Source organism: Asparagus officinalis, chromosome 5 (genome assembly GCF_001876935.1).
Source record: "Asparagus officinalis chromosome 5, Aspof.V1, whole genome shotgun sequence".
NCBI lineage: Eukaryota > Viridiplantae > Streptophyta > Magnoliopsida > Asparagales > Asparagaceae > Asparagus > Asparagus officinalis.
In genome coordinates, this window is record NC_033798.1 from 97,032,938 (window position 1) to 97,047,873 (window position 14,936).

At 40.0% G+C, this 14,936-nt stretch overlaps 1 protein-coding gene and 1 pseudogene across 1 annotated transcript; one reads left to right on the plus strand and one right to left on the minus strand.

The window, feature by feature from the left end:
- LOC109840296 (pyruvate kinase, cytosolic isozyme-like) lies at nucleotides 7-2,083 on the plus strand (the record flags this gene model as incomplete). The annotated part of the gene is made up of 2 exons (XM_020408875.1): nucleotides 7-453; nucleotides 982-2,083. Coding segments are annotated over 2 exons (1,263 nt in total), but the record flags the coding sequence as incomplete, so codon positions are not given.
- Nucleotides 2,837-14,116, minus strand: LOC109842218 (annotated as a pseudogene).

Here is a 14,936-nt window from a genome sequence, read left to right on the forward strand (position 1 = left end):
ATTCGAACTGGATTTTTGAAAGACGGAAAGCCCATTCGTCTAACTAAGGGCCAAGAGATCACCATCTCCACAGATTATAGCATCAAGGGTGATGAGAATACCATAGCCATGAGCTACAAAAAGTTAGCCGAGGATGTCAAGCCACAGAGCACCATACTATGTGCAGATGGAACAATCACGCTAACGGTTCTTTCTTGTGATAAAAAGAATGGAATAGTTCGCTGCCGCTGTGAGAACTCTGCTCTTCTTGGTGAGAGGAAGAATGTCAATCTTCCAGGAGTAGTTGTTGATCTTCCTACACTAACTGAGAAGGACAAAGAGGATATCTTAAAATGGGGTGTCCCTAATAGGATTGATATGATTGCTCTATCATTTGTGCGCAAAGGTTCTGATCTCGTGGAGGTCAGGAAAGTCCTTGGAGAACATGCAAAGACAATTATGCTGATGTCCAAGGTTTGCACACTTACCTTTGGTTATTTACAAAAAGGGTTAATTGCGGATAGACCCCCCGTGCCATTGCTACATTGAACTTGCTACACTACCCATGTTGCAGATGGAGCCTGAGTGAAAAAAAAATTCACACTTTTCAGGTTGTCCATCTGTGACAATAGAACTACATGGGTAGTAAGTTCAATTTGTCAATAGTGCAGGGGGTCCATCCACAATTAATTCCTATAGAAATAATCATTTGCGAATAATGTTTGGTTGGGTATATGATAGACATGAATATAGCACTTCCGTCTATTTTTAGCAGTGGATAACGAGAACATATTCAACTGCATTTTTTTTCCTGGTTTCCTTTTCAAAGACACAGTTTCTAGAAAAGCATGCATTCAGAAAATAAAATGAAAACAAAATTATCTTAAGTTCAAAGAAAAACTTATATTTTTACATGATGGAAGATGTACATACTACAAAATGGGGTTACAGGTTTCAGTATTAGCACTAAAGGTCTAGTTGCTTTGTTATTTTTGCTTGCAGGTTGAGAATCAAGAAGGGGTGGCAAATTTCGATGACATTCTTGCAAACTCTGATGCTTTCATGGTTGCTCGAGGAGACTTGGGCATGGAGATCCCCATCGAGAAGATCTTCTACGCCCAAAAAGTGATGATTTTCAAGTGCAATGTGCAAGGAAAACCTGTTGTAACCGCAACCCAAATGCTCGAATCTATGATCAAATCCCCTCGCCCAACTCGAGCTGAAGCCACCGATGTGGCCAATGCCGTCCTCGATGGCACCGACTGTGTCATGCTTAGTGGTGAAACCGCTGCTGGTGCTTATCCTGAGCTGGCGGTTCAAACAATGGCCAAGATTTGCGTAGAGGCAGAATCATACTTAGATTATGGAGCTGTGTTCAAAGGGATAATGGCTCAAGCACCAGTCCCTATGAGTCCTATAGAGAGTCTCGCATCATCAGCAGTTAGAACTGCAAACTCCGCTAGAGCTTCACTGATATTAGTCTTGACTAGAGGTGGTAGCACTGCAAAGCTCGTTGCCAAGTACAGGCCGGCAATTCCCATTTTGTCTGTGGTGGTTCCTGAGATTAAGCCTGATGAGTCCTTTAGCTGGTTGGTTAGTGACGAGGCTCCAGCACGGCACAGCCTCATATTCAGAGGTTTGATTCCAGTTTTGAGTGCTGGATCGGCTAAAGCCTCTCATACTGAGGCTACGGAGGAAGCGCTTGAGTTTTCAGTTCAGCACGCGAAGAATTTGGGGCTTTGTAAGCCTGGGGATTCTGTTGTTGCTTTGCATCGAGTTGGGGCTTCTTCCGTGATCAAGCTCGTGACTGTTAAGTAATTTTTGGGAGCTTTTTGGGGCTCCGTTTACTTGTTTTCTTCACAAGATAATCAAACAGTGATTACGGAGTAGTTAATTTTTTTTGGTGGGGAAGCGTTTTTGTTTGAAAGTACTTTATGTTTCCCTGCTGGTTTTGCCTTCTTGTTTTTGGTGTGGGGTATGCGATTTTGTTGAAGTATATGCTACTTTTGTCAGCAAGGACGGTGTTTCGTCTTTGGAAATATTATCCGATACTTTTGTTATTAAATTGGAATAATTTGGGATTTTTCTTTTTTGGTTTGATTAATATTTTTCTGGGTTTTATCTTTTGCTATCTACTGCTAGTTTGATTCTGTAGGTTCAAACAATTGAACAAGTTACAGTTTATTTCAAATATTATTGACTGGGATTGCTGAGGAGCCATTTGGATGGATGTTCATTTTTCTCATTTTAATTTGATGGTTATCTGATCCAGTTCTATGTGCTTATTATGTTACTAAGAAAGTTCATATCAACGTACAACTTTCGATAGTTTGTAATAGTTCGGTGAACTGATTAGCGTCTCATCAGATTTATACAAAGATTACTCTTGCTTTATGGATAGCAACGAAATCCCAACCAGTAGAATAAAAATGGCCAGCTCTTCTGGATGAGGGATTAGCTAACATTAACTGCTGTAAAAGATATGTTAGCCTTTAAACTAAATTAACGGCGCTAAAGATGGCCTAAATGACTCAAATAAACTTCTCATCTACTGTCCGCTAACATGATACGAGCCTAAATGATTCAAACAAACGTCTCAGGTACCGCCCATAATAGCATTTCCGCAAGCATCACCCTCTATCGGCTTACTGTCGCAAGACTCGGCATTGGTTTTACTGATTGCTCTGCTGACACAGATGAAGAACGAGCGCAGAAGGAGCACAATGAATTAGGCTCGGACAAGATCACGGTATTCAATTTTATTAAGCCACAATTCCAATTCACGAAACAGAAGACTATGTACAGCATCATACCACTGAACTCAACAAAGAACAAGATGATCAATGAACAAACTTCTTCAATGCTCATCAGGACCATCTTCTGACAGAGAATTCCCGTTCCCATCCCCTCCGTTTTGAGAAGGCGACGAAGACGAAGACGAAAACAATCCACTAAAAGGCCAAGGCACCGGCATCCACGACCTCCCCCCGTTGCCATTACCATTGCCATTACCTTCTTCTCTATTACCCTCACTTGCACCCGTGCTAGCATTGCCAGCGCCATTGGACTCATTCAGAGAATTCCCGTTCCCATCCCCTCCGTTTTGAGAAGGCGACGAAGACGAAGACGAAAACAATCCACTAAAAGGCCAAGGCACCGGCATCCACGACCTCCCCCCACTGCCATTATTACCATTGCCGTTACCTCCTCCTCTACTACCCCCACTTGCGCCTGTGCTACCATTGCCAGCGCCAATGGACTCGTTCTTCGGCCCCTCAACGGGCATCTGAAACCTACAGACGGGGCACGAACTATGAGCCTCAAGCCAGGGCAATATACACCCCTCATGAAATTTATGCTTGCAAGGCATCTCCCTCGCTTCCTCCCCTATCTCAAACTCCTCCAAACAGACATAGCAACTCCCAATTTTCTCCTCGATCTTAATTCTAGCCATCGCCTCGACCGCCTCTTTACTCGCCGGAGGAGTCCCTTGCCTATTAGGATCATTCTCAGCCAAATGTTGTAGCAGCTGATCGAGGCCAGGGCCGATGAAATAATCCCCTACCGAAGCTCTGATGTTGCGGTTTATGCTGGTGGGATCAATGGCTCCCCCCGGGATGATCACAGCTTGGTTGAAGGGATTGATTAGGATCATATGTTCTCCCTGTCTCTCTCCTTGTTCTTGGTCTCTGATGTGCAACCTTTGTTGGATGTCCGTGAGGACGTCGAGGATGGCCGAAGTTCGCCGGCGTCGACGTAAGAGGGACGCGAGCTCATTGTCTTGTTCAGAGGCTGCGTTTGATTCTTCCTCTTGTCCTTCATTCATCTGAGACCTCCGGCGACGGCGGAGGCCATCGTTGAGCATGCTGAGTAGGATGGGGGCCCATAAGGAGAGGTCCTGATCAGAATCAGATGTTGAATTGGGTTATTAGCGGAGGAAAGCGCTGGGTTTTCTTGGGCTTCCATTTCCTCAATGAATCCACCATTGTAGAGAGGTCATTTGATCTCAACCTCCATTACTGGGTCCACAATTCTTGAGCACAGATGGCACCAATATCTAGAAGCAGCCAATGATTCATTCAATATAATGTATTTATCCTAAAATTACTTTAAATCATCTCAGTAGGCCATTCTACAAGAAACCCATCAACGGAACCCTCTTCTTCAGATCAAATCAATCAAAAAACAATAAATTCAACCGAAAACAAGAATACCCAATAAATTCAACCGAAAACAAGAACACCCAGATGAAGATATATTGGGTGGATGAATCAAATTAAAGATTTCAAATATAGCCCAGAAGTAATTACCAGCAAAATAGAAACCTTCTTCTAACCCCTTCACCAAAATGAGATTTTTATGAGTTTTCCAACAAACCCAATAAAGCTAGAGCTCGGATTTATATGGTAGCCATGAGAGCTCACGGTGGAAGAATCTAGAAACCTATAGAGAAATCTTTCTATCAACCGCGTTATTTGTACACGTAACCTTATTCATGGATTTTCTAAAAGAGCGAAATCATAGACTGCACGGGACTAGTAGTCCCGTGCAGTTCACAATACAGTTAAGTTGTAAAACCGACCATTTTCTTAAGAAAATGATCGGTTTTGCTCATTAATTTCTTAGAGGGTCGATTTTGCATAATAAATTTAAAAAAGAGTCGTTTTTAAAAATTTGTCCCAATAAAAATTCCCGTTTCACTAAGCAAATAAGAACCAAAAGCAAAATATCTCAACAAAGTGAAATATCAGCTCTTTCTCTCATCAGTTCTAGGACTGACTTGTCGAGAAAACCTAAATAAGCTATTACAAATCACACAAATAGCGAGACAAACTAATTTCACGTGGTTCGGCAAATAGCCTACGTCCATGAGCAAGGAGGGGGGAGATCTACTATTAGAGGGAGAGAATACACCTAGGGTTTATAATCTCACAACTTAAAACCTCAAACAATCATTCAACTCCCTCACAATCTCTCTCTCAAAAGGATACTCAAAACCTTTAAAGAACGGCTGACTTCTACCGCTGCCTTCTGCAATTGTCTGCACCTGCACGAAGCCCAAAAAAGCTTCTGCCGAAAACAACCACAGCCAATGTAATGACCGTGAATTTTGATACTAGTTAAAATAATTTTTTAGTATTTTAAAATATTTAATTATGATTTTTAAAAGAATATTTATATTTTTCTCGATTTTCTAGAATATTCTATGATTTAAAGTCCAAGTTTTATAATTATTTAAATGTTTTAGATATTTATAAATTTATTTAGTGCTATAAAAATTTCTGGAATTTATTCGTTGAGTTACCAAAACTATTACGTATCATTTTGAATAATACGTGGTATTATTATTATTACATATATTTTTGTATAATACGTTGTATTATTAATTACGTATTATTTGTATAATTTGTTGTATTATTTCTACTGTTGCATATTATCTGTCATATTAGTATAACTTGTACGTTTTACTGTGTATATAATTATTCAATAATTATTTGATTTTAAATGTAAGTAAATATATTTTTATTATTAATATTAATTATTCTTGTTTAATTGTATAATATGTATATATTTTAACTATTTCGTATCAACTGTTATATTAGCTCAACGTGTACGTTTTTATTTGTAGATAATTATTATGTAATTAGTTTAATTTTTAGGTACCCGTAATTATTTTATTTTAATTATTTCTCATTTAAACCCTAACCCTAATATTATATATATATATATATATATATATATATATATATATATATATATATATATATATATATATATATATATATATATATATATATATATATATATATATATATATATATATATATATATATATATATATATATATATATATATATATATATATATATATATATATATATATATATATATATATATATATATATATATATACACCAATCGCCGAGTTCGCCGCCCCCAAACTCGCCTGAACTACCACCGACAGCCAGCGTCCGCCAGCAACCAGATCTCCACCACCTCCGCCTCCCCTCGCAGCCCTTGACAGCCACCTGAGCCGTTAGCCTCCCCCAGTCCCCTCCTCTCTGTCCTCCGCTAACCACGCAGCCGCCTTCGCCACGCCAAGCCAGCAGCCCGTCGTTCATACCTGCGCTCAGATCAGACCCGTGGACACGCACATCGACGTCGATTCGTTCGACGAACCCGAGGCAAGATCCCGCTCCTCTTGACTCGTCATTTACAATTTATATATGTCGTTAATTAGTTACATAGATTAGATTATGAATTGTTATTATCTGCGTGAGCTTGTTGATGAATTGGTGAATTATCTAGTTATGTTAATTTATAATTGTTATTATCTGCGTAGGTTTGATGAATAATATTAATTTAAATCATAGTTAAATGATAAATAGTATTTTCGAAATAATGATAATGAAGTGAAAAAATTTATTTGATAACAGAATCATTTTGGAGAATTTATAATATTTAAAAAGAATTTATTTTGAGAAAAAGAATTATTTTAGAATAATAATTGATGAGAAATAATTTTGAAGAATTTATTCTAGGAAAGAGAATATTTTGGATTATTATAATGAGAAATAATTTTTAAAAGAAATTATTTTGGGAAAAGAATTATTTTCTGAAGTACGTAGTTGTTGTTCATGATTACATTTCATGTTTTGTGAATATTTTACTATATTCGACATGTCATGATGTGGTTGCGTGAAGTTAATGTTATTATTATCTCGTTGTTGTGTTTGAGAACATTGGTAGTTTATGACTAGAATGACCTGTGTGACGTGAGTAAGACCTAGATACATGTGTATTGTTGACTTAGAAAAGCAAGATGAGTTGGGGTGGGAAAGTCCATGTTTATGTAATCGGATAAGACTGTTGATATATCTTCTAGGTTCGTACCAATGGATTGGTGTCGCCACTAGGGTTGGTTGGTTGAGTCACAGTGGATCGGTGTCGCCACTGAGATTGGTTAGTTTGTTGAGTCACAGTGGATCGGTGTCGCCACTGGGGCTGATTGGTTGGGTCAAAGTAGATCGATGTCGTTACTTTGATTCCTGAATTTATTTGATGGGATGCACGTAGAAGATATGTGAACAGTCAGTTATCCGATGATATGAGCGTTGACTCTGTGTGAGATGTGAACCAGTGACCTGTTATAAGATGACTAGTTACATGACTTGTTACCTGTGGATCGGTGTCGCCACTGTGGTTGGTTTGTTGGGTCAAGGTGAATCGGTGTCGTCACTTTGGTTAGAATTTTTGGATTCTTGTGAGATGTAGATCAGTTGTATTTTTTTTCATACATAGATCGGAATTAATATTTAATTATCTACAATTTAAGACATATGGTATATACATGAGGGTTTCCTTGTTTGGATTATTTCGCTCGACGTACTACGTCTCATGTTGTAGATTTTTAAGTATTAATTTCATCTATTGTATAACCTTGTTGCTTGGATGATTGTTCTGATCGCTAGCTGCATGTTTTCGTTACCCGAATGATTTACGGATTCTTATGATTATATTGTGGATTGCATGTTGATTTTGTTAGATTACCAGTTGCACGTTTTTTTGTTATTTCGGTTTTCGTATCGTTTTCCGCTTGTGTTTTCGATCATTCTATTTCTTTTGTGGGGTCTTGCCCGTGTGCCATACACGCTGACGTACACCTGTTTTCTCTGGCGTACGTCAGACTTAGAAGAATAACAAGTTCAGCTTGGAGATGCGTCAGAGCCGAGGATACTCAGCAGGAGTGTCTTGTAGACGGAGCAGAAGGAGTCGAAGTCTATTCTTTGAAGGTTCCAGTTACTTTTGTAGTTCTTTCCATTCTTGCTTGAACGATATATTTTGTATCTCTCCAGTATTCTCTTGTTCAGATTTGTATAAGGGCATGTTTGACCCATATTTTTATGTCTGGGATGATTTACCATGGATGATATGTTTATTTCTTATTCTGGATTATCTTTATATTCTTGCTGATTGTGATCGGGGACCTGTGACTTCGCATTGTATTTATTTCCAGACGCTTAGCGTATTAGGTTGAGGAGAAATGGTTATTTTTATTTACTCTCATTGATCTAATACGTCGCGGGCTTGTTCACATTCCGATTCCCCGGTATTTTGGGAAGCGGGGCGTGATAGGTTTTAGTGGTGGCCCATGCAGGTCATGGTCCCGATCACGGTCCCGGTCACGGTCCCGAGCCCTTATCCAATTTTCTTGATAGATTTCGTTTCGTCCCTATCTTATCACTTTTGACTCCGGAACTTTCCACTATTTTTTGTCTCGTAACTTTCCAATGTTTCTTGTTTCTTGTCTCATCTGCTTATGGATATCATTCCATATCTGTCCTTGGGGTTCTTATTTTAATTCCGAGGACGGAATTTATTTTAAGGCGGGTAGAATGTAATGACCGTGAATTTTGATACTAGTTAAAATAATTTTTTAGTATTTTAAAATATTTAATTATGATTTTTAAAAGAGTATTTATATTTTTCTCGATTTTTTAGAATTTTCTATGATTTAATGTCCAAGTTTTATAATTATTTAAATGTTTTAGATATTTATAAATTTATTTAGTACTGTAAAAATTTCTGAAATTTATTCGTTGAGTTACCAATACTATTACGAATCATTTTGAATAATACGTGGTATTATTATTATTACATATATTTTTGTATAATACGTTGTATTATTAATTACGTATTATTTGTATAATTTGTTGTATTATTTCTACTATTGCATATTATCTGTCATATTAGTATAACTTGTACGTTTTACTGTGTATACAATTATTCAATAATTATTTGATTTTAAATGTAAGTAAATATATTTTTATTATTAATATTAATTATTCTTGTTTAATTGTATAATATGTATATATTTCAACTATTTCGTATCAACTGTTATATTAGCTCAACGTGTACGTTTTTATTTGTAGATAATTATTATGTAATTAGTTTAAATTTTAGGTACCCGTAATTATTTTATTTTAATTATTTCTCATTTAAACCCTGCTTAGCGTGGTAGTGCGCTTATATAGTATATGTTTAGTATCTTTCCGCCCTCTGCTCTCCTCTCTTTCCACGGAAAAACAGCCCCCCGTTTCTCTCTCTCATCTCTTCCTCCGTGACTTCAGATATCAAAAACCGGCCGCCGCCGCCTCTCTAGCTCCAACGAGCTCCGCGCCGCCTCGTCCCAGCAACCCAACCCCCGACGCCCAAAGCCCCACCGCCCCTCTCTTCGACCTGCCGATCGTCCGCCGTCTCGTTCATGTCTTCTCAGGGCCCTATCCCGCGGTCCTGCACCGCCCAGGCCACCCCCAGTTCCGCACCCGCATCGGGCCTTCCAACGAGCTCCTACCCGGCAACAGCCTCGACTGCCCCCCTGCACCAATCGCCGAGTTCGCCGCCCCCAAACTCGCCTGAACTACCGCCGACAGCCAGCGTCCGCCAGCAACCAGATCTCCACCGCCTCCGCCTCCCCTCGCAGCCCTCGACAGCCACCTGAGCCGTCAGCCTCCCCCAGTCCCCTCCTCTCTGTCCTCCGCTAACCGCGCAACCGCCTTCGCCACACCAAGCCAGCAGCCCATCGTTCCTACCTGCGCTCAGATCAGACCCGTGGACACGCACGTCGACGTCGATTCGTTCGACGAACCCGAGGCAAGATCCCGCTCCTCTTGACTCGTCATTTTCAATTTATATATGTCGTTAATTAGTTGCATAGATTAGATTATGAATTGTTATTATCTGCGTGAGCTTGTTGATGAATTGGTGAATTATCTGGTTATGTTAATTTATAATTGTTATTATCTGCGTGGGTTTGATGAATAATATTAATTTAAATCATAGTTAAATGATAAATAGTATTTTCAAAATAATGATAATGAAGTGAAAGAATTTATTTGATAACGGAATCATTTTGGAGAATTTATAATATTTAAAAAGAATTTATTTTGAGAAAAAGAATTATTTTAGAATAATAATTGATGAGAAATAATTTTGAAGAATTTATTCTAGGAAAGAGAATATTTTGGATTAGTATAATGAGAAATAATTTTTTTTAAAAATTATTTTGGGAAAAGAATTATTTTCTGAAGTACGTAGTTGCTGTTCATGATTACATTTCATGTTTTGTGAATATTTTACTGTATTCGACATGTCATGATGTGATTGCGTGAAATTAATGTTATTATCATCTCGTTGTGTTTGAGAACCTTGGTAGTTTATGACTAGAATGACCTGTGTGACGTGAGTAAGACCTAGATACATGTGTATTATTGACTTAGAAAAGCAAGATGAGTTGGGGTGGGAAAGTCCATGTTTATGTAATCGGATAAGACTGTTGATATATCTTCTAGGTTCGTACCAGTGGATTCGTGTCGCCACTAGGGTGGGTTGGTTGGTTGGTTGAGTCACAGTGGATCGATGTTGCCACTGAGATTGGTTAGTTTGTTGAGTCACAGTGGATCGGTGTCGCCACTAGGGCTGATTGGTTAGGTCAAAGTAGATCGGTGTCGCTACTTTAATTCTTGAATTTATTTGATAGGATGCACGTAGGAGATATGTGAACAGTCAGTTATCCGATTATATGAGCGTTGACTCTGTGTGAGATGTGAACCAGTGACCTGTTATAGGATGACTAGTTACATGACTTGTTACCAGTGGATCGGTGTCGCAACTGTGGTTGGTTTGTTGGGTCAAGGTGAATCGGTGTCGTCACTTTGGTTAGGATTTTTGGATTCTTGTGAGATGTAGATCAGTTGTATTTCTTTCATACATAGATCGGGATTAATATTTAATTATCTACAATTTGAGACATATGGTATATACATGAGGGTTTCCTTGTTTGGATTATTTCGCTCGACGTACTACGTCTCATGTTGTAGATTTTTAAGTATTAATTCCATCTATTGTATAACCTTGTTGCTTCGATGATTGTTCTGATCGCTAGCTGCATGTTTTCGTTACCCGAATGATTTACAGATTCTTATGATTATCATGTGGATTGCATGTTGATTTTGTTAGATTACCAGTTGCACGTTCTTTTGTTATTTCGGTTTTCATATCGTTTTCCGCTTGTGTTTTCGATCATTTTATTTCTTTTGTGGGGTCTTGCCCGTGTGCCATACACGTTGACGTACACCTGTTTTCTCTGGTGTACGTCAGACTTAGAAGAAGAACAGGTTCAGCTTAGAGATGTGCCAGAGCCGAGGATACTCAGCAGGAGTGTCTTGTAGACGGAGCAGAAGGAGTCGAAGCCTATTCTTTGAAGGTTCCAGTTACTTTTGTAGTTCTTTCCATTCCTGCTTGAACGATGTATTTTGTATCTCTCCAGTATTCTCTTGTTCAGATTTGTATAAGGGCATGTTTGACCCATATTTTTATGTCTAGGATGATTTACCATGGATGATATGTTTATTTCTTATTCTGGATTGTCTTTATATTCTTGCTGATTGTGATTGGGGACTTGTGACTTCGCATTGTATTTATTTCCAGACGCTTAGCGTATTAGGTTGAGGAGAAATGATTATTTTTATTTACTCTCCTTGATCTAATACGTCGCGAGCTTGTTCACATTCCGATTCCTCGGTGTTTTGGGAAGCGGGGCGTGACAGCCGAAAACAAAACCTCCTTCACACTCTGTCGTTTTCCCCCTCAGCCCTACTCACATCCTGAAACCCTAGGCGCTATTTTTATAGCAACGGAATCGGGTGTTCAATCAATTGCGTACCTGCTCCGCTTCACACGCGTTCGGGTGGGCCACGTTCACACTTAAAGAAAAGAAAAAAGGGAAAAAGTTGTAGCTCCCACTCACAATTCTCCACCTCGGCAAAGTTTTCCCAAACTGAGCCGACACCAAAGCATCCAAATGTCCCACATGTTGTGTCCAGTACGCCATGAAGTTAATTCACGACAACGGACTCAACCCATAATAAATCGGGAACCCGAATGAGAGTCCAAACAATCTCACTCCCATCAAAATCAACTAATCCAAACTGGCTGCATCGTAAAGACTGCTTACGTATCCTCTTACCTAAGGAATCAAGCCTCACATAGTTCATTCAAATGACCGTCAATGGTCTCAACAATCACGAATATACAACAAGCTTTGAAAATGATCAAACTTGTTGCTCGGAACCACCTTAGTGAGCATATCCGCCGGATTATCCTTCGTGTGGACCTTCACAATCTCCACATCACCGTCTTCAAGAACATCACGAACGAAGTGATAACGAACGTCAATGTGCTTCGTCCTCGTATGAAAAACCTAATTCTTCGCCAAATAGATAGCACTTATGCTATCATAATGAATAGTGACAGACCGCTGTGATATACCAAGTTCCTCTAAAAGTCAACGAAGCCAAATAGCCTCCTTCACAGCCTCTGTAACTGTCATATACTCTGCCTTCATCGTAGACAAAGCCACCGTAGACTGTAAGGTGCATCTCCAACACACCAGTGCACGGGTCAAAGTGAACACATACCCCGTCGTAGACCGACTGTTATCTAAATCCCCGGCATAATCCGAATCAACATAACCAATACATAGCTGCCCACATGTAGTGTCCCGCTCGAAAACCAAATCAACATTGAGCGTACCTCGAATGTACCTCAAAATCCATCTCATGGCGTCCCAATGACCCACTCATGTATCGTGCATGTATCTCGAAACCATGCTCACCGTTTGTGACAAATCTGATCTCGTACATACCATCGCGTACATCAAGCTCTCAACCGTGCTCGCATATGGAGACTTTGGTATCAGCTCTCTATCTTCAACTGTCTTCGGTGAAAAGCCAGCTGAAAGTTTTAAATAGGCCCCCAAAGGTACACTAGCTGGCTTCGTATCCATACTAACATGAAATCGTTGTAGAACCTTCTTCAAATAAGTCATCTGTGTCAAACAAATTCTGCCATTTTTCTTGTCTCTACCGATCTTCATCCTAAAATGCGCTTCACCTTACCCAAATCCTTTATCTCAAACTCCTTTGAAAGCTGTGCCCTCAACTCATCTATAGCATATCTGGAAATAAAGGCAACCAACATGTCATTAACATAAAGTAATAAATAGATGTACACACCTCCTTTCAACTTGTGAAAATATACGCAATGATCAAACTGGCTTCGAGTATATGAATGACCAATCATAAAACCATCGAATCGCCTATACCACTGTCGAGAAGACTGTTTCAAACCGTATAGCGATTTCTTCAATTTGTAAACCAATTTTTCCTTCATTGCAGCTCAGAATCCCAATGGCTGAGTCATATATATTTCTTCATCAAGATCACCATGAAGAAATACCGTCTTCACATCCAACTGGTCTAACTCCAAACCATACTGTGCCATCAAAGCTAGCAAAATCCGAATCGAAGAGTGCTTTACCACCGAAGAGAAAACCTCATTATAATCAATACCTTCCTCCTGTGCATAGCCCTTCGCAACCAACCTAGCTTTGAATCTCAATGAAGTGCCCTCAATGCTCTCCTTCTTCGTGTATACTCACTTGCAACCAATTGTCTTCCGCCCCTTTGGAAGCTCAACAAGCTCCCACGTATCATTCTTGTGAAGAGACTCCCTCTCCTCCTGCATAGCCACCCGCCACGAATCATCCTCCGAATTCTGCTCGGCCTTTCTAAATGTAGTAGGCACCATCTCATCGACACTCTCCACCGAAAGTGCATACGTAACTGTGTCGGCATACCGTGCTGGCATCCGTATGTCTCTCCTCTTTCTCCGAACCGCAATAGAATCATGAACCTGAGCCTCGGTCCCTGATCCTGCACATCAGTACCCGTATCCTCCGTGTCATCGTCGTGCTCGTCTGGCGTCACCTCAGTCGGCACTCTAATGGATACTGCACCATCTGGACACTGTGCAACTGCATCCATCTTCACCACATGCGATATTTCCTCCGTCGGGTCGCTCGCCACCTGATGAGAGCTGAGAAGCTTCAAGATAGACACCTTATCGAACGTGACGTCTCTACTCAGCACAATTTTTCTATCAACTAGATCTCATAGCTTGTATCCCTTAACATCACGCTTGAATCGTACAAATATGACCTTCCTAGCTTGAGGTTCTAATTTATCTGTTCTCACATGATAAAATGCAGGGCACCCGAATACCTTGTGTTGGTCATAATCTCGTGTTGGCTCCCTCGACCACATCTCCATAGGGGTCTTCCCCTCAATCGCAGATGAATACAGCCTATTAATGAGGTGATTCGCATATGTAAGTGTCTCAGCCCAAAAGATCTTCTCCAAACCACTCTGCGATATTAAACATCAGACCTTTTCCAACAAAGACCGATTTAACCTCTCTGCCACCCTATTCTGTTGTGGTGTATGACTAACCGTGAAGTGTCTTTCTATGCTCTCATCACGACATAGCTGCTGAAAGGGATCTGATGTGTACTCACCACCGTTGTCGAATCGCAACGTCTTGATCTTTCTCCCAGTCTGCAGTTTCAATCTCTTCTTCCGCTCCACAAACAAATCTAGGACTTTACTCTTCTTCGTCATGGTGTACACCTAACATCGCCTAGAATAGTCATCAACGAACGTGACGAACCAATGTCGACCACCAAGTGACGCAGTCTTGGTAGGACCCCAAACGTCTGTGTGCACGTAGTCCATGATGCCTCTTGTCCTATGAATGACCGTTCCGAACTTCACCTTCGTCTTCTTACCAAGAACACAGTGCTTACATAACTCAAATTTTCCACTCTTGACTCCCTTCAATAGCCCTTGCACGAAGGCTGCAGTGACTTCTCGTCTGTGTGCCTAAACCTATAATGCCAAAGCCTGCTCATGTCTGCTTCTATAATAGCAGAAGCAACCTAACCAATCTCGGTGCTCCCCTTCAGATAATACAAGTTTCGACTGCGGAGTCTCTTCATCACCACTAAAGATCCCTTAGTAACCTTTGCTACAGCGTCCTCAAAGGTCACCTTGAATCCC